Source organism: Delphinapterus leucas, chromosome 12 (genome assembly GCF_059928025.1).
Source record: "Delphinapterus leucas isolate spDelLeu-1000000601 "Yukka" chromosome 12, BTC_Dleu_Yukka2, whole genome shotgun sequence".
Lineage (NCBI taxonomy): Eukaryota > Metazoa > Chordata > Mammalia > Artiodactyla > Monodontidae > Delphinapterus > Delphinapterus leucas.
The window spans coordinates 53,079,632-53,098,864 of NC_143140.1; the positions used below are offsets into that span (position 1 = coordinate 53,079,632).

Here is a 19,233-nt window from a genome sequence, read left to right on the forward strand (position 1 = left end):
GGTCCCAAACTGTACACCGTGGTACCTTCACCTTGACCAGCCCGTGAGAAATAAGATAGGATATACATACATGTTGGACAGTTTCAGCACAGCAGCCATGGAACAGAACTGAGAACCCTACTGCAGGTAGAAAGGGGAGGGCAAGCACTAGTTAATGGGTACTCCAGAGAATTTTGATCTGCCATGACGTTATGTGCTTTCGATCTCTTTGAATATATTCTTCTACCTTTCATGAAGAGTAAAGAAAAAAGTCAAAAGTGGGCTTCCCTGGTGGCGCAGTGGTTGGGAGTCCGCCTGCTGATGCAGGGGACACGGGTTCGTGCCCCAGTCCGGGAAGATCCCACATGCCGCGGAGCAGCTGAGCCCGTGAGCCATGGCCGCTGAGCCTGCGCGTCCGGAGCCTGTGCTCCGCAACGGGAGAGGCCACAACAGTGAGAGGCCCACGTACCGCAAAAAAAAACCCAAACCAAAACAGAAAAAAGGTCAAAAGTAAAAACATCTCAGCATCTTGATGTTGCCAGAAGCTGGAGAGAGAAAAGCGTTTACTCTGTAATTTTCACATTAGACAAACTTTATGCTTGTGTCTTATGTGGAGGGAAATCTATCTTTTGTGTCATTAAGCCTTTTGGATTGTATCTCCACTTGTGTCCTTTAGTTCTGAGAAATAGACACTTTAAAAGTGTGATGAGGGTCTGTGAGCCTGCTGGCACTCATTTGCGTGGCTTCTTTTCCTTTACAGGTTGGTGAAAGATGCTCCTTGGGATGAAGTTCCGCTTGCTCACTCCCTGGTTGGTTTTGCCACTGCCTATGACTTCTTGTACAACTACCTGAGCAAGACACAACAGGAGAGGTTTCTTGAAGTGATTGCCAATGCCTCGGGATATATGTATGAAACTTCATACAGGAGAGGATGGGGATTTCAATACCTGCATAATCATCAGCCCACCAACTGCATGGCCTTGCTCACAGGAAGCCTGGTCCTGATGAATCAAGGTGCGTACGGACACACCGAGGGGACGCCTGAGCTGACATCACTTGTCGTTACCATGTTGTGAGCAAAGCATACATAATTTATATGACTAGCCTAAGTATACATTCATGCTTGGATCCTAACTAAGCCCATAAGATGAAGTGATATCTGGGACACCTCTTGAAGAGTTGAGAGACATCTCTTTCCTCATTTCTGCTTGTTATATTAGCCTGAAGGTTACTTGAGTATGGCGTTTGATTGTCCCAAGCCATATCCTTACAGCACAGGATCAGTGGTGAATCTTCCTTTTTCCAAAGATTTTTGACAGTGAAGGCAGCCAGCCTGGATAGAGTTTTTAAAAGCTGAACAGGTGTTTTATTATATGAACTGAATAGTCCTCATACACAGGTGTGTATCATTACAGCGCTACTTTTTTTGTCCCTCTAAAGACTTTAAAACAATCAACCTACATCATTCAGGTCAAATTTGGAATTGACTTTTGTGGAACGTATAGCTGCTTTACCTTATTGTATTATGTAATTGCTAATATTGCATTTTCTTTGTTCTTGTAATTCTGACTTAATTACAACTCCTGTGGAAGTCTATAAATGACTAAATAAGATTATGTTTAAGAAAAACAACCCTAAGATCACAGTAAGTTATTAGAATTAAATATATACTCATAACTGGCAAATCTAAAAGAGTTTAACTCTTGATTATATTCCCCATAAGAGTTAGTAAGCATTTTGCACATTATCCAGCATCAGATTTTACCCAAGCCTAGCTTTCTCAGACCTTGTCATATGAACCATCACTTTTAATTAGGTCTTAGAAGAAAAGAAACTAAAATTAATTGAGCATATGGCATGTGCTAATCCTTGTCCATATTTTATTTAATTCTCACATCAACCATATAAGGTAGCTGGGATTGGGACCCAGTTCTAGACAAACTCAAACTTCATTGTCTTTCCACGATATTTTGTTACCTCTCTCAGAATAGAAGTTCAATTTTAGTAACTTAAGGAAAGCTTGATTAAGAGGGTAAATTTTCATGCTAGCTCCCTTTGCCCCCCACTCTCACAAAAACAAATGAAATTTTAAAAGTCAAGAGGTAAGCCATGTGAACACCTACCATCAAACCATTTATAAATCCACAGGCCTGTGGAAAGACAGCATCATGAACTGGTGGAAAGAACCTTGGAGTGAGCTGGATTGCAGCTTGGGGCCTTGAGTTTTAGTCTAGCACAGTTTTATTTCCTTAGATAAATTTTAGTTCTTTACCAACAGGAATAGAGCTTTTTTCTTCATTCTTCACAGTAGATAACATTGTTCCAGATATTAAGCAGGCACCTAAAATACTGGCTCGAATTGGGTCAAAATTTGAATTTTCTTCTGGCAGGAGTTTTCACATGCCTTTGTTTTCTGAGTAAAGTAATGGATTGCTCTGGGATGCACTCTCCCAGAGCCATTCCACAAGCAGCACACACATTTCTAAGAAGATGGGACAAAAGAAGGAGTGAAATCTCTGGTCCTGCACATCTCAGTTAATAATCAGACTTACAGCCCCGGCTTTCTTGGCAGCCTCGCTCTAACTTTAGGAGCTACCTCAAGGCACTCTGTGCCAATAATTCCATGTTCTCAGAGCAGCCTTGTAGATACTGACTGAGGTAGCTTAGTCAGGTGTAGCTCCTACTGGACTCAGATGAAATTTCAGCAGTGAGAGAGTTAGGATTGTTCCTCTGTTCTAACCCTGTCTTAAGGCTTAGGATACAGGGCCCACAGGATCACACGTATGCAGTTTACAAATCAGTTGGAAAGAAGACAGGTGTGAAATGTTTAAATGACTACACCATACTTATAATATTACCACGGAATGAAATAAGGGGGATCATGAATTTATGATTAAATATCCAACGAGTGTGTTAAGTTTGAATTCAGGAGAACAAGGTTCTTTAGGTGAGTTTGAGATGGTTCATGAAACTTTGAAGGATGGGTAGGATATGGATAACTGAAAATAATGAACATTCCAGGCAAGGTGTATGGATGATGGAAAAAAATACAGGGCAGAGCATCAGTAACAACAATATTGGTACCTCGTATTGACAGATTTGAAGTTTACAAAGGTAGACATTGCCTCGTCTCATGAATAGGGTTTTTATAAGGAAAATCAGGTAATATCTGGGGAGCAGTGAGTAGCAGTTCTAATTTTAAACATCAGTCACATTGGTATCTCATTGGAGATGGAGGATACAGAGAGAAAAAAGATGAGGATGATTGAGATTTTAAACTCTAATGACTAATGGAAATTGAAAACTATGCAGAAGGCTGGCAGGTCAGGTGTGGAGCTAGATGGGAGAAGGAGCCAGTGTACAATTAACAGTAACCTCTGCACAGCAGAGCCTGAGAATGGTGCTGCACCCCCATGAGATGAGAGCTTGGTCTTACTTAGCCTGGAACCTTGGATTTAGGCTGGGAGGTACCTGGTGGTACCTGGGCCTCTGGAAGCCCCCATACCCAGCACACCTAGTAGACTGTGGTAGAGGGTTCAGCATGGATGATCACATGCACGTCTATGGGAGTGATACAAAAAAGTCCACTCATTAGGAGGCAGTGAGCTTAATTTTATCCTTAGGGGTTGTGTATTTTAAATACAAGCAAACAAAACAAACCTTAAATCTAAAGACCTAGGTTCAGATCAAAGTTCTGTTCATTTTTAGTCATATGCCAGAGGACAAGTCAACCTTTCTGTAATTTTGGGGTAATAATGCATAATTGAGTTGTTAAAAGGATTAAGTAAGATTATGTTTGGTGCTGTGTAAATTATAAATGTTACGAAATGTGAGGACTTGTTATTGTTGCCTAAACGCTGGTCTCACAAGAATTATAGGAAGATAGCGTTTCCGAGTCAAAAGGATTTTAGAAAAAATTTTAGACCTTTAATTTTCAGCTGGGGAAATTGAAAAATGTGGCAGGTTGAAGAAGTGCTTGAACAAAATCATGTAGCTCATTTTTGGTAGATTAGGGACTCCCACTTGATTTTTGTCACCTTTAGATTGTCACTCCAATGGTCTCTCCACCCCACTGTGCTGCCTCTTCCAATGCTGTGGAATCTAAAACCACGTAAAGGATGAGGTATTGTCTTCTAAGAACAGGACACGTTGGAGAATATTCATGTAGCATTTATAGTATTTGCAGCTCGTTAAAAATTCTGTAAAATAATGGTGACAGTTTTTGTGAAGCGGAAAGCTTCAAAAATGTTTTCAGTGTTTTCTAGAAAAATTGAGTGAAAGTCTCAATGTACAGATCGTTTCTTGCAGACATAAAGTATGTACAATTTGTAATCTTAGATGTGGTGTGGTTTCAGTTTATTAAAGATTATGAAATGACTGATACTTATTTAAAGGTTTATCTTTAATTAATAAATGACCTGTATTCAAGAACTGCTTAACTTAGATCATGGACTCATCATAAACCTGGGCTAGCAGGATGTTATTTATAATGTTGATAAGTGAGAGTTTTCCAAAATGCAATTTGCAGTATAAACTGGTCAGATAACTCAGAGGGTTTTATTTGGCCATATTTTTGTTTTTAGTTTGTTACAGCCTTAGTCATTGTTTCCATGTGTTTTCATCTTTCAGGGTATCTTCAAGAAGCTTACTTATGGACCAAACAAGTTCTGACCATCATGGAGAAGTCTCTTGTCTTGCTCCGAGAGGTGACAGATGGCTCGCTCTATGAAGGAGTTGCATATGGCAGCTACACCACTAGATCACTCTTCCAGTATATGTTTCTTGTTCAGAGGCACTTTGACATCAACCACTTTGGCCACCCATGGCTTAAACAACACTTTGCATTTATGTATAGAACCATCCTGCCAGGTACAGTGAGGACTTAGAAGTGGGAAAACATTAAAGTACTGTAATTTTTTCTGATTATGAAGATGGACTAGACTAAGAAAAGAAACGTGGGATTTGAGCCATATTGAGGTTAAAGGGATTTTTTTTTTAATCAAAGAATAATTCAAGAGTTGTATATAGCCAGGAATATTTGGAGAGTTAATGTGATTTAGGTATTATAAAGCTTAGAGCTTAACAGATCAAATATAATTTGTAGCCTCCACAGTACTTTTATTTTTGTATGTGTACAAACTTGGGTACATATACAAACTCATTTTCATGAATCTAAACGAAACAAAAATACTTATGATTACATGTTAATTTTCCTTTATGTGTGATCCCTAATTGATCCTACTTTACTTTTTTAGTTTTAAATTTTTTCTTCCAAGCTATACAAACATGATTCAAAAGAAAGATTACATCTACATATTTAAATTGGGGGTTTAGTATTCTCTTAACACACTTTTGACCAGAGACGTATTACAGGCACAGGTGTTAGTTTCTGCAGAAATCCCCTGGCCAATAATGTGTTAATACTCAAAATATTTTATGCAAATAAATGGTATAAGATATAGAAAGAAAACCAAAAAATGAATTTCTGGGACTTCCCTGGCGGTCCGGTGGTTAAGACTCCGCTCTTCCACTACAGGGGCCGTGGGTTCGATCCCTGGTTGGGGAACTAAGACCCACGTGCCACGCAACATGGCTGAAAATTAAAAAAAAAAAAAAGAAAGTTAAAAATGAATTTCTATGAAACTTCTAATTTCTTGTTGCTATGTAGCTTAGCCTTTTAAGAGAACTGGCTCACACACACACACACGCACGCACACGCACACACACATATATAAAGAGTTTATTCATTTCTAGGACAGCCTATAACTCTCCTTATTTCAAAACAGGACTATCGTGTTAGAAAAAGTTTAGGAGGTAAATTTTCATCACGGTGGGTTTTCCCTCAGTGAAATGCAATTTTTTAGTTGAATGATTCGAGACCTACAGCAAACAATCCAGTTTTTAAATCTTTTTGCTCTGGTTATATACACATAGATTGGATAGAATCTCCATTATTGGATTAGTTATCAAAAAAATACTGCAGAGCAAAAGAACCATGTTTAGTTTAGAAAAATTTAGTTTAGACTCACATGCGGAGCCCTATTGTTTTGGTTATCCTTAAGCATGCAGGAGAGGCCTCTTTTATCTTTAGTTTATCTTGGTAAACAAAGGCCATCTAAAGCAAGGGCCTTTAAGAGGTCTCAGTGCTTTGTAATTTGATCTGAGTTCTAACAGCCAGCCACATCAGGGCTTGCGTTTGCTGTGAACTGTGTATGTGGCTACTGCCTAAGGTGGAAAAGACAATATGAGCACCTCTAAGAGGAGAAATCATGTATTTGTGTCAATTAGTAAAACAACCTTTATTGAACATTTATGTGCCAGGCACTATAATAGGCAGGGGATTCAGAGTAATAAAACATCCCATCTGCTTTTAAGATACAGGTTAGTAGAAGATTCAGAAAAATCACATTTTATAGTAAGATTTACTTGGACGAGAGTTTACTAAACTGCTAGAAGCAAAAACATTAGCTGTAAATCATGTAAATATGGTCATGCAGGCATTTTTAGAAGGGATTCTGTGTTAAGTCAGTCTGTTCTCAACAAGATTTCTTTTTTATTTTCTCTACAATGGCTATTCTAGTAACGATTATTCCTGTCTGACCCAGAATTTTATTCCATTCTTCTTTTTCAGGAATGCCTGGAGCATTATCTGGTCTTATCTACATTTGTTTTTCTGACCTATTCCAGTATGATCTTTACATATTCTCTCTTTTCTTCAACTTCTAATAGTACATACAGGCAGGACCTTCTCTGGAATTGTTTCATTTTCTTCCTATAGAAACTCAGTTTCTCCCCTAAACCTTATAATTTCTGCTGTATTGGATGCCAAGTTGAAGCACCTTATGTTATTTCTTGGTCTGGGATGTGGGATGAGTTGGTGGGAAAGCCAGTGCTGATTCCAGGTTCAGGGACTCACCATGCACAGGAGGATAGATCTCCCATGTATCCATGCAATTATATTTGCATGTAGCATGGACATTAGAAAATGAGGAAGGTAGGCAACAAACCTAAGCATTAATCGTTGTTTCCATTACCAAAGACAAGTTGCCACATGACAAACTTGCACACAGGTTTGTGGAAGACTTTTAGAAGGATTCTGATTAACTGGCCTGGGGTAGAGTGAGGACATGGTGGTTTTTTGTTTCTTATTTTTATCCAAGGTACACAATTGAGTCTAATTTGGAACCAGGATTAAGAAGCATTGTTTGGGCCTTTATGGAAGTAGGCAGTTTTAAACTTATCTTAATTCTGTCAAACTTCTTTCCCCAGGGTTTCAAAGAACTGTGGCTATTGCAGACTCAAATTACAACTGGTTTTATGGTCCAGAAAGCCAATTAGTGTTCCTGGATAAATTTGTCATGCGTAACGGCAGTGGTAACTGGTTGGCTGACCAGATCAGAAGGAACCGTGTGATGGAAGGTCCAGGGACGCCTTCCAAAGGGCAGCGCTGGTGTACACTTCACACAGAATTTCTCTGGTATGCTACCTTGTGCTGGCTTTAAAGAGAAAGTGTACCCAGGGGTATAGTGCGCTAATTTTTTTACATTAAAAAAGAAAAACGAATCTACTTTTTAACACTTTCTCCATGCCACCTATGTACTCGCAGCTTCAATTCAGTTCATATCACAGTTTTGAAATTCTGTTAGAGACATTTCCTTCCATTTAAGATCTAATTACTGTTTGCAGTTTTTGCTTTTCATGTATTAGAATCCTAGGCTCACACTATTTCCTAGATATGCGTGTTTTGATTTACATCAATTTTGAAATCATATAAAGAGAAAAACCACAAAATTTAGACTGAGTTATTCTGATAATCACACCAAAAAAAAAACAAAAGTAGTAAAATGTTTTGTTTTGATAAATGGAGCATATAATCTTAGCAAAGCTGTTGCTAAATTTTCAGAACTATTTAAAAGTGGTGACAGTATTTGACAGTTTTACTTTGATAATAAAAGAACCATGTAATTTTTTTTGCCTTAATCTTTTAAGCCTAGAAGGAGAAGCCAGGCTCTCCTTTTTAAAGTACTGCCAAATACATTTTTGGCATCCAATAAATTAAAATAAAAATTACAGGGAACTGGTTAATCATTAATCCCTGATGTCTTTTCAAGCTACTGAAATTTGCATTCAACTCCAAAGTAAGCTTCTGTGGTTTGATTGCTTCTTTTCATTTACAAAGAAAAAAAAATTAAACAAGAGGGAAAAAAAAGTTAGTAAAGTGGTAACTATCATAATTTAACCAGCATTTTTAAAAACTATCTTCACAGATGAACTGCATATATTAACATGCAACCATTCTTGGCTCCTTTTAGGTATTGCAAGTAATTACTTAATAATGGTTTTCACTTACCCGTAAATAAACAAGAGAGTTCTATAAAGCTGATTATAGGAGTCAGATTAATGCTAAGTCTAAGTTGATTCAGAAAGTGCCTTTATGGGAATATGAAAACTGACCAAAACCTGAGAGGAGGATGGCCAGTTCCACTTTTTTCTGGATTTGTTAAATCATCATAATTAAGCCAGCACTGTACACTAGACTGAAGCAGAGAGACAATTGCTCATGTCCGTAACTGAGACTCCAGAACAAAAGACAAAACAGCCCAAATCAAATAAATATCAGTAAGATTAACTCTACCATAGGTGACTGATTCACTTTAGAGAGAAAGTATCTTAGAGCCTTTCTTCCCTTGAGCAGCAAATCATATGAGTCTGTCAAGGCTGTCGTCTCAGATCACCAAAAGTGAACAGTCATCTTCATTATTATTTTTGGAGCCTTCCTGAATCAAAACCTGTGTTCTTAATCACGGTGAAAGTTTAATGTGAATTATCTTACTTTGATAATAAACACCATAAATTAAAATAAGAAACATATCAAAAAAAGCATGACATCACCTGCAGATTAAAACAAAACAAAACCTTGGAGTCGGACTAGGCAGTGGGTGGCGTGATCATAAATCCTCCACTGTTAGATCATTTCCTGGATTTCATCCATTCATATTCTTAGATGTGGTATTGGCAGTAAATTTTATCTAATACGTGAAATTCGACTCTATTTAAATTTATTTTTTTAGAGGGGGAAGAAAGTACTCTACCAAACTTTCAATAGTATCAGTTGTTTGCAGAACAGTGCTTCCTTAGCACTCAAGGATTGCTAGAGTCCAAATCTTAACATGTGGTTTCCTAGAATAGGAGCCCCTCAACTAGAGGTTTGGATGAGCTGCTTAATTCTATGAGCCCCCGTCGTTTGGGTGGCAGTTCTGAAATCATTAAGTGAAGAGGGTCCACGTAGCGATTATCAGTAGCTGTCATTTCCGGCTCAAACCCTTCACAGTTGTAAAGACACACTCCTCTCCCATTCACCAAGGGCATGCCCCTACACATGCTGATTATACGTGGGTGTTTTCAGAAATGCCCCTAATACAGTCTGCACTGCCAGTGCTCTCGGTGGCATTTTTATGTTGTTTCCTCCAGCCACGTTGCCGTGTGGCCTCGCGGCTCTGCTGTGTTCCTTTCACTTCTATCGGAAAACCATTTAATTTTTAAAAATTGATTCTTTCAGGTATGATGCCAGCTTGAAATCTGTCCCCCCTCCAGATTTTGGCACCCCAGCATTGCATTATTTTGAAGACTGGGGTGTTGTGACTTATGGAAGTGCGCTGCCTGCAGAAATCAATAGATCTTTCCTTTCCTTCAAGTCAGGAAAACTTGGGGGACGTGCAATATATGACATTGTCCACAGAAACAAATACAAAGACTGGATCAAAGGCTGGAGAAATTTTAATGCAGGGCATGAACATCCTGATCAAAACTCCTTTACTTTTGCTCCCAACGGTGTGCCTTTCATTACTGAGGCTCTCTATGGGCCAAAGTATACCTTCTTCAACAATGTTTTGATGTTTTCCCCAGCTGTGTCCAAGAGCTGCTTTTCTCCCTGGGAAGGTCAGGTCACAGAAGACTGTTCATCAAAATGGTCTAAGTACAAGCATGACCTGGCAGCTAGCTGTCAGGGGAGAGTTGTTGCTGCAATGGAGAAAAATGGTGTGGTTTTCATCCGAGGAGAGGGTGTGGGCGCTTATAACCCCCAGCTCCATCTGAAGAACGTTCAGAGGAATCTGATCCTCCTGCATCCACAGCTTCTCCTCCTCGTGGATCAGATACACCTGGGAGAGGACAGCCCCTTGGAGACAGCAGCAAGCTTCTTCCACAATGTGGATTTTTCTTTTGAGGAGACAGTGGTAGATGGGGTCCATGGGGCTTTCATCAGGCAGCGAGATGGGCTCTATAAAATGTACTGGATGGATGATACTGGCTACAGTGAGAAGGGAACATTTGCTTCAGTGACATACCCTCGGGGCTATCCCTACAACGGGACCAACTATGTGAATGTCACCACACACCTCCGAAGTCCCATCACCAGGGCAGCTTACCTCTTCATAGGGCCCTCCATAGATGTTCAGAGCTTCAGCATCCACGGAGACTCTCAGCAACTGGATGTGTTCATAGCCACCAGTGAGCATGCCTACGCCACTTACCTGTGGACAGGTGAGACTACAGAACAGTTGGCCTTGGCACAGGTCATTGCCGACCGTCAGAAAATTCTGTTTGACTGGAGTTCAGCCATCAAAAGCACCGTTGTCCCTGAGGTGAAGGACTACACCGCTATTGTGGAACGGAACCTGCAGCATTTTAAGCCAGTGTTCCAGCTGCTGGAGAAGCAGATCCTGTCCCGAGTCCGGAACACAGCCAGCTTTAGGAAGACTGCTGAGCGCCTGCTGAGATTTTCAGATAAGAGACAGACTGAGGAGGCCATCGACAGGATTTTTGCCATATCACAGCAACAGCAGCAGCAGCAGCAAAGCAAGTCCAAGAAAAACCGAAGGGGAGGCAAGCGCTATAAATTTGTGGATGCCGTCCCTGATATTTTTGCACAGATTGAAGTCAATGAAAAAAAGATTCGACAGAAAGCTCAGATTTTGGCACAGAAAGAACTGCCCATAGATGAAGATGAAGAAATGAAAGACCTTTTAGATTTTGCAGATGTAACATATGAGAAACACAAAAATGGTGATTTGATGAAAGGCCGGTTTGGACAGGCTCGGATGGTGACGACGACTCGCAGCAGAGCCCCAGCACTGTCTGCTTCGTATACCAGGCTGTTCCTGATTCTGAACATCGCTATTTTCTTTGTCATGTTGGCAATGCAACTGACTTATTTCCAGAGGGCCCAGAGCCTACATGGTCAAAGATGTCTTTATGCAGTCCTTCTAATAGATAGCTGTATTTTATTATGGTTGTACTCTTCTTGTTCCCAATCACAGTGTTAGCACTGAAGCTATAAATTGCTTGATCATTTTGTGGTCACAAGTCTGTGCAAAAAATAAAATCATTGCCCTCGTTTGTTACTGGATTTTTTTCCTCAGATTCTTTTAACAAATTAAGGGGAAGGTACTTTCACACAAGAAAGCAGGGACATGGAGAAATCAGTATGGGTAAAGGCAAAGAATTTATCAAAGGAATGAGTAGCTTGATTGTCACATGGTGTTTCTGGAAGTGGCTTGGCTGAATTAGCAGTCCATATAATACTGCTCTTAAAAGAACAAAATGTCTGGTTTTAAGTAATATTTCTTCTTAAGAGAAAAAGACTTAGATAGAATTGGACTTTATTAATATTAATTTAATGCTATTAGCGATCTCCAGATACTATTTTATGAAAAGACTGAAGCACACAATTCTAAGAAATACAGAAAAAAAGTTTTAATGGTGTAGTCATGTTGAAAATAAATGTTAATAAGTCCTGGTGTGGTGGTGTCACCTTCCTTAGAGAGTAATTCATGAGTTAAGTGAATAACAGCATCTGTACATTGGGTTACTATTTGGATAACATAGTAAAATGATGGCAGATTATTGAAAAATTTGGGATATATTTCCAGTGGAAAACATATATCTATGAATGAATTTCCTTGATGATGTTGGTTTCAGCATACACATAATTGACTGCTTTTACACACCCATTGGTTATTCAATAAATGAGACAGTTACAGGTAACTTAATTTTCTGTTTTCCTTCTGTGGAAAACTGTTATAGACCCAATGACTAAATTCAAAATAAATATATCCTGAACATTGATTTCAGTACCAAAGAAGATGGGGAAGCTAAAATTTGGATATGATTCTTACTTTTTTTAATAGAAAACTTTCTTCAATTTATTTTGCTAAATAAACATCATAACTGTGATTTGTCTATAGTGTCTTTCGTCTTTTTTCCTATGTATTCAACAATTTTGAAATCTTTTAAGAAAAACTTTATTTGAACATGCGTTAATTAAACAAAATAGAGTTGGAATTGAAAGAAGTAATTTTTCTGCTTATTTACCTTTTTGTTTTTTAAACATATTTTAGACATTTAAAGCAAAAGCCAAATTCTGATATTTAAGTAATACCAAACTTTTAAAACATAAAATTTTCATATTTATTTTCAATTAAGTCCTCAGGAGGTAATAGCAGCACAGAGTACTGGAAACATTCCACAGATTGATATTTCAGCATAAGAAAATGATGAAAGGAACTTAAAGTGCATTATCGCACATTTAGCATATTTGAGTTTTATGTATTTCTCCCTTGAAAACAAAATATGTTTGGCTCCAGTTTGTAACGAGAACACATTCCCTGATACAGGTCTAGGGTAATAATGGCAATCTTTTCCTTTCACTTGTCCTTTTGGTTCATGGAAATACCGGTAAGTAACAGAAAACAAAAACATCCAGAAACTTATGAGCCCCTTTTTGCAGTTCTAATTTTGAACCTTCTTACATAAAAATACACAAGTCTGACTTTTCACTGTACTTCACTCATTATACTGGGAATCTAGAAGATGACTTCTGAGGAAGTATTTTTTTTTCTTTTATGGAAGAAGTCTCTGGGGAGGATGTCATTACACACTGTTTAAAAGAATAATGTTTTCAAAAGAATAATGCTTCCGTTTGTCCTGCATGGATGCTGTTACGGGGCTTTAAACTTGCTTTATGTGACAGATTCTCCGTTTACTTAACCTCATTCGACATTCCTCTCTTCTAGTCTTTCTCATTCAGAAAGGATGAATTGTCTGAAATGATCAAAAGCAAATTTTGAAAAAAAAGGTAAATTGCTCTTTGAGGCTACCAAGCAAACCTGATCTCAGACCCAAAAACTCAGGCATACTTTCTCATAAAGATGAAAAGTGCAAGCGAATGCCAAATCCAGCTTTCCTTTTGTTTTTACTAGGTTAGGGCAGACAACAAATTAGTCCCCATAGCATGATCCTAGTATAACACATTAGCTCATTTTCAAAGCAACTTTTAAAAATATGGTAATCACATATCTTTAAAACAAAATTATTTGATGGGTTTATTTTCCTTCTAAGTGGACCTTGTATTTATTTCGATTTAAAAAATTTCCACAGTCAGTGACTTAAGTGGTTAAGTAAGGAAAAAGAATGCTGAGACAAATCACAGCTCTTCATAATGAGACATGTTTTATATCAGGGATAGTTCATATTTGAATAAAACTAAGGAACTCTTTGTATCTTCCAGAAAAGCAAGCAATGTTAAATCTCTCTTGAAACTGAGTAATTAATTATGGAATGTTCACTGCTGCTCACTGTGAAAGGAGTGTTTCAAGTTCATTGGATAATATGGGAGCTTTTGTCTGGGGGATTGGCAGGACGTTAGTCCTCATCTTAAAGAAAATTTGGGAATCATTAGCAAATAGAGCTTGTCTGTGCAGTGGGAGGGTCATATTCCCTGGTGGATAACTGATTTGCCTCGTAACAGCCATGATGATGGATGAGACCTATCATTTGCTGAGAGAACAGTATTGAGATCATTGTTATAATTGTTAATAAAGTCAAGTGGAAGACATTCTCAATTCTCACACTGTTTTAATAAATGGAATCTATTATATCACCTAATTCTTCCACAAAGATTTTAGTCATAGTTTTTAGGAAGTACCAAATGTCCCAGGGTTACTAGAGAATAGTTTTAAAAGGATATTATGCACACTGAATAATGTTTTAGAAGAAAAATTTATATTACACCTTAATCTGCTTTTAAAAAATTCTTGGTAGTTCACAAACCACCACAAAGGAATTGGAAATTTCTCCAAATTTTTAAGAGAAAGCAAGTCATGAAATGTTATTATTATTTTTTTTAGAAATGTTATATTTTTAAGTTAAAAAGTAAATGCATGTTTTTCCTTAGAAATATAAAACAAGATTAACTGGGCCACTTTTGAGAGTTAGAGGAGAAGCAAGCAACAGATTCCAAGACTGTTCTAGGAAAACTAGGACATGGTCGTCTGTGTCTTAGATTAATTCAGGAACTAAAAGGGGCTAGGGATGTGTGTGAAGGTCTAACTTGAAGTTTAGCACTAAAAACAGGAACTTGAGATGATCTGATGGAGCCTCCAAAATCTGCAGGTGAGGAAACGGACTCAAGCAAAGGGGGCTTTTATCTGCTTATTCTTGTGCTTACTTCACTTCTGTTGGCAAAGCCCACTGGCTTGGTTTTTCCTTTTTATGCTCACGCTGAGAAGAGGTCAGTTTCTGCAGCTTCTTTAGCCTACTGGCAAAGATGAACCATCTTGCCAGCAATGTTTCAGCTAGATATGTGCTTTACACTATGTAACATCAGTGAAGTACTGACAAGGAAATCATCATTCCAATTCATGGTCTAAATATTTCAATTGTAGTCATCAATTTTGATAGGTTCAAACCCTGTTAAGCAAGATGTAGTTGCCATGTGAAGAATAAAAGTTGATAAAGTTACATTATGACTTTCCTGTTCTTTTTCTTGGCTGTGCAGTTTCTCTTTGTTTGGGGGGTTTCTTTTTTGTTTTCGTTTTGTGTAAGTTATACATGATTGGAAAAGTAAAATAGTACTAGAAGGCTCATATTTTTAAAAACCTCCTGCCCTCTCCCTTTTCACTCTTGATTTGTGCTTCCCGGAAGTAACCAATTTCTGACTATCTTAGCCATTGGGTCCATTACATCCTTGTTTATGTTAAGGCCTAAAATTTCCTACCAGTGAAAAGAGGATTTATCTCTTTTTTCCATCCCCCCTTCATACCTGTTTCATTCACCGCCTTCCTTCTAACAGGGCTATCATAATTTTTGGCTAAGTCACTATTCAGTATTTATATGTTAAAACTATGTAAATATGACTCAAAGGCTAGCCATAAAATGTACTTTCTTACTTTCATAAACAACTTTGGTTTCCCCAGAGTTATGATTATTTTCTTCATTTCCTTAGTTGTCAAGCAACCTCATTTTATCCCCAAACTTACCAATGTAAGTATCAATCTCCTCCCTCTGTCCAATCACATCTATGTAATTTGGGGTTCTTTTTGTTCTTGGGGCCATCCTTGCATGATGGTTGTCTTCAAATCTCCTTTCTCCATCATTCTAAGGATTCTCTCTACCACTTTTCTGTGTGAATCTTTTGTTTCCTGGACCCCATGCTTTTCTTTTTCTTCATCAGTGTCTCTTTTTGATGGAGCATACCCTCCCCGAGAATCCCGAGAAAGGATGCATGGGGAGTAAAATCTTGCCTCCTTCCATTTCTGAAAAAAAAAAGTTTATTCTCTCCTTCACTTGATTCATTATTTTGCCAACAATTTTAGTCTGGAAATAACTTTTCCTCAGAGATGTGAAGGCATGGCTCTATGACTCTCCAGTTTCTAGTGAAACCATTGAGAAGTCTGTTACTGAGTTTTCTCTTGAACAGAGATTTTAACCAGAGAAAGTCTGTCATCTCCCTGCTTAGTTCAGTGGAGGGATGCTGGAGGAGGGAGTTGTTTAATAGGTCTAACTGCTTGTGTTCTCCAAGTCAAGTGGAGAAAGGGGCTAAAAGTCTCACTGTTTCGTGCGTAGACACCTATCCTCTAATTACAGTGCCTCCACTCGGTTGTGCTGTGTCTTTAAACCAGAATCCCTCTTCTCAGTCTCTCCAGGGAGTCGAAGCCTCATCTTCTGCTGGAGTCCAAGTGCATTCGGCCTACTGTGGTTCCATTTTCCACTCCCATGCATTCCCACTCTCACAGGCACCTACTGCCAATTCCTGAGCATCTTTGTGGTTCTGCTGAGTGAACTGGCTTGTTTCTGTCAACTCCAATCCCATTTTCTTGCTGGCTTATATTTCAGCCTCCTGTTTAGTTACCATTCAACCATCTACTCTCAGCTTCCATGGTCTTGTTTTATTCTCCATTCATTCATTCATTCATTCTGAAAATATTTTTTGAGTACCCAGTAAGTGCGAGACACTGTTCTGGTGCTTGGAATACTACGTTAGTGAATAAAAAAATTAAGATCCTGCCTTCTTGGTGCTTACATTCTAGGGATGGGTCTGACAAATTAGCATAATTCATAAGTAAATTATATAATCTATTAAAAGCTAATAGGTGCTATGAAGGGAAGGGAAAGATGGGATAAGGAGATTGAGAAGGGGAGGGTGTTATTTTAAATAGGGTGGTCAGAATAGGCTCTACTGATGTCCCCACTCCCATTCTCTTTTTCATTTTTAAAATCCCTTTAGTGGATTTAGTAGAGTTTCAGGAAGGATCAGAAATAATTCATATATTGAATCCAATATGTTTAACTAGAAGCCCCACTTCACTGTTCAGGTGAGTTGACAAATAACAAGAATGACAGCAACGTGTGTTTATTGAGCACCTACTATGTGCCAGGTACTGTTTTAGGAACTGGAGATTTGGTAGAGAACAACAACAAAATAAAACCTGGTCCTCATGTAGTTTATGATATGAGTGAGTGGGTGGATGGGAGGGGCAAAGAGCAACAAACTCAACAAAAATACACTAGGTCAAGTAGTGATAAGTACTGTGGGGAATAGTCTAGATAGATAATCAGCTCCCTTGACTAAGTCCAGCGGGGGACTATTTAAGGCCTAGCTCATAGGCAAAACATGTGACCAAAGGAGTGTCTATTTTGTGGGAGCATGTTGGTCAAAAGATGATTAATCAAGGGGCCCTCAGGATACTGTGTCTCTGAGTCTCATTTACTGTAGAAGAGCAGATTGCCTGACTTGGCTCTGACCCAATCACCTGACTGTCCCTTAATAAACAGAAAATTGTCCAAACCTTCCTGCCATTTCTATTTTCAGCCTGCCTGTTTCAGGGACTTCACCTAGACGTGTGGCTGGAGTGTAAGGTGTGTAATGGAAAGGTGGTGGGAAACAAAACTGGGAAGGTAAATGGGGGTGCAGAGGAGGTGCTCCTTTCTTCCCCCTCCACTTAATTTTTTAAAATAACACCAATTGTATGAGCATTTTGAGTAATCCAGGCAGTTGGAATACCTTCCACATGGGAAAAGTAAAAGTGCTTCTTCTTTTCCATGTCTTATTGGGAAGTCTGTGTTGTCGAAGAATCATATGATTTTCGTGGTGAATCTCAAAGGAAACACCAATGATTTGGGAGAGGTCTTTGAGCCTTTGGTTTAAGGTAGATTTTCTTAAAGCAAGAGCTTCTAAAAACATTTCAGTCAGCCCGTCACTTTCCAAATTAAACAATGAAAACTGATTTTAGTATATATTTAGGAATTATTTTCTGAACAAAAACGTTTTCAGTGGTTTAGGTACCTTCTTTTTCTTTCAAAGAAATAGTAATAACGGTACTGGAAATACCTTTCTGTCTGAAGAGAACATTTGTCAATTTTCCCTACTTTTCCTTTTTTTCCATTTTTCAGCATTTATTATTTACCACTTCTAAAATTTTGTCCAGGATAAGAGACAACCAGTAAAATAAAAGAAATTCCCATTTATTGCCTTCCTGTGCAGATACTCTTGATTTCTTAGCTCCTTCACCCCACTCTCCAAGGAACTTGTTTTACTGACGGAAGGATGGACCCATGCCATTTATTAGAGTTCTGAGGAGAATTCTTGGAGCCCTTAATATATTCCATATTTAAAGCTCTGTTCTTAATACAAAAAGAATTGGAGAGAGGAAAATGTGATTATTTTGAAAGATGAATTCACAGAACTTTTTATCAAAGTTGAATATAACTTGCAATAACAATTTAAAACATTGCTATTACTGAATATTGCCCTTCGGTAGCTCACACTTAAGAGGTATAAAGAGATTATAAAAGTCGCTACTCCACCTGTCTTCCCCACTGGACTACACTCCTTGGGGGCTACATTCCTTGGACTACACTCTCTTGCTTATTGTATGTACATGGTCCTTACACAGTACCTGGCACATACATGGTATTCAAAAAATACTTGATGAATTGACTAACTGAATACATGAATGGAGCACAGAAGACTGTGGCCCCCAAAAACCTTAACATACAAAGCTCCAGCTCTTACGATGAGCTGACATCACTAACCTCCCACACACTAGATCCTAGAGCTGTTTCAACATTGTCACCTCTGGGCTATGTGGTGGCCCTAAAAACTCAATGTTCAGGACAGGGTATATGAAAAAGACAGATGTTAAGAAGATACACATACAGCTGCTGTATGGCTGTTACACATGTGGCGGTCCCCTGTGGGGTAGAAAACCCAGATGCCAAAGCACACCTTAAAATAACACACCGTTTGTGTGGGATGTTGTAAACCACCAGGAATCAACAGACTGTTGCTAAGCTTCAGCAGCTACCCACGAGGACGCCTTTTGAGTGCAATCCAGCAAGCGAGGCTGCGCCAGCACAGCTGACTTCCTAAAGAACACAGGACGGTGCAGTGTGGGTGCAGGGGATGTGGGCAGGCAGTGCGGCTGGGAGGGTGGCTTGTTCAGCTGGCTTTACAGCCGCACCTACACACGTGGAGAGTCCCACCTTGGCACCTCGGAATACGCCAGACTTCCTCAAAAAGACTCTGGCAAGGGCTTCTCATTGCGGTGGCTTCTCTTGTTGCGGAGCATGGGCTCTAGGCGCACGGGCTTCAGTAGTTGCAGCACGTGGGCTCAGTAGTTGTGACTCGTGGGATCTAGAGCGCAGGTTCAGTAGTTGTGGCGCACGGGCTTAGTTGCTCCGCGGCATGTGAGATCTTCCCGGACCAGGGATCGAACCCGTGTACCCTGCATTGGCAGGTGGATTCTTAACCACTGTGCCACCAGGGATGTCCAATATTTGCCTTTAATTATTTGGAATGTTCAAAATGCCACATTATAATCATTTAAACTATTAGTTGAGTTATCAGCATAGTTATATCAAACCTATTTTGATATAGCAATTTTTCACCTTTAATCTTGTGAAACTGAAGAGAGT

The 19,233-nt window shown here is 38.9% G+C and overlaps 1 protein-coding gene across 4 annotated transcripts in view; it reads left to right on the forward strand.

The window, feature by feature from the left end:
* The window catches only part of DSE (dermatan sulfate epimerase), a 69,614-nt gene extending 55,721 nt beyond the window's left edge, over positions 1 to 13,893 (forward strand). For all 4 annotated transcript variants that reach the window (XM_022554869.3, XM_089921952.1, XM_030760291.2 and 1 more), the window contains 4 exons: positions 740 to 993; positions 4,609 to 4,848; positions 7,249 to 7,456; positions 9,539 to 13,893. In XM_022554869.3, coding sequence (XP_022410577.1) covers positions 740 to 993; positions 4,609 to 4,848; positions 7,249 to 7,456; positions 9,539 to 11,303 — 2,467 coding nt within the window. In that variant the 3' untranslated portion in view covers positions 11,304 to 13,893. The remainder of the gene's footprint in view (positions 1 to 739; positions 994 to 4,608; positions 4,849 to 7,248; positions 7,457 to 9,538) is intronic.
* The last annotated feature ends 5,340 nt before the right edge of the window (positions 13,894 to 19,233 follow it).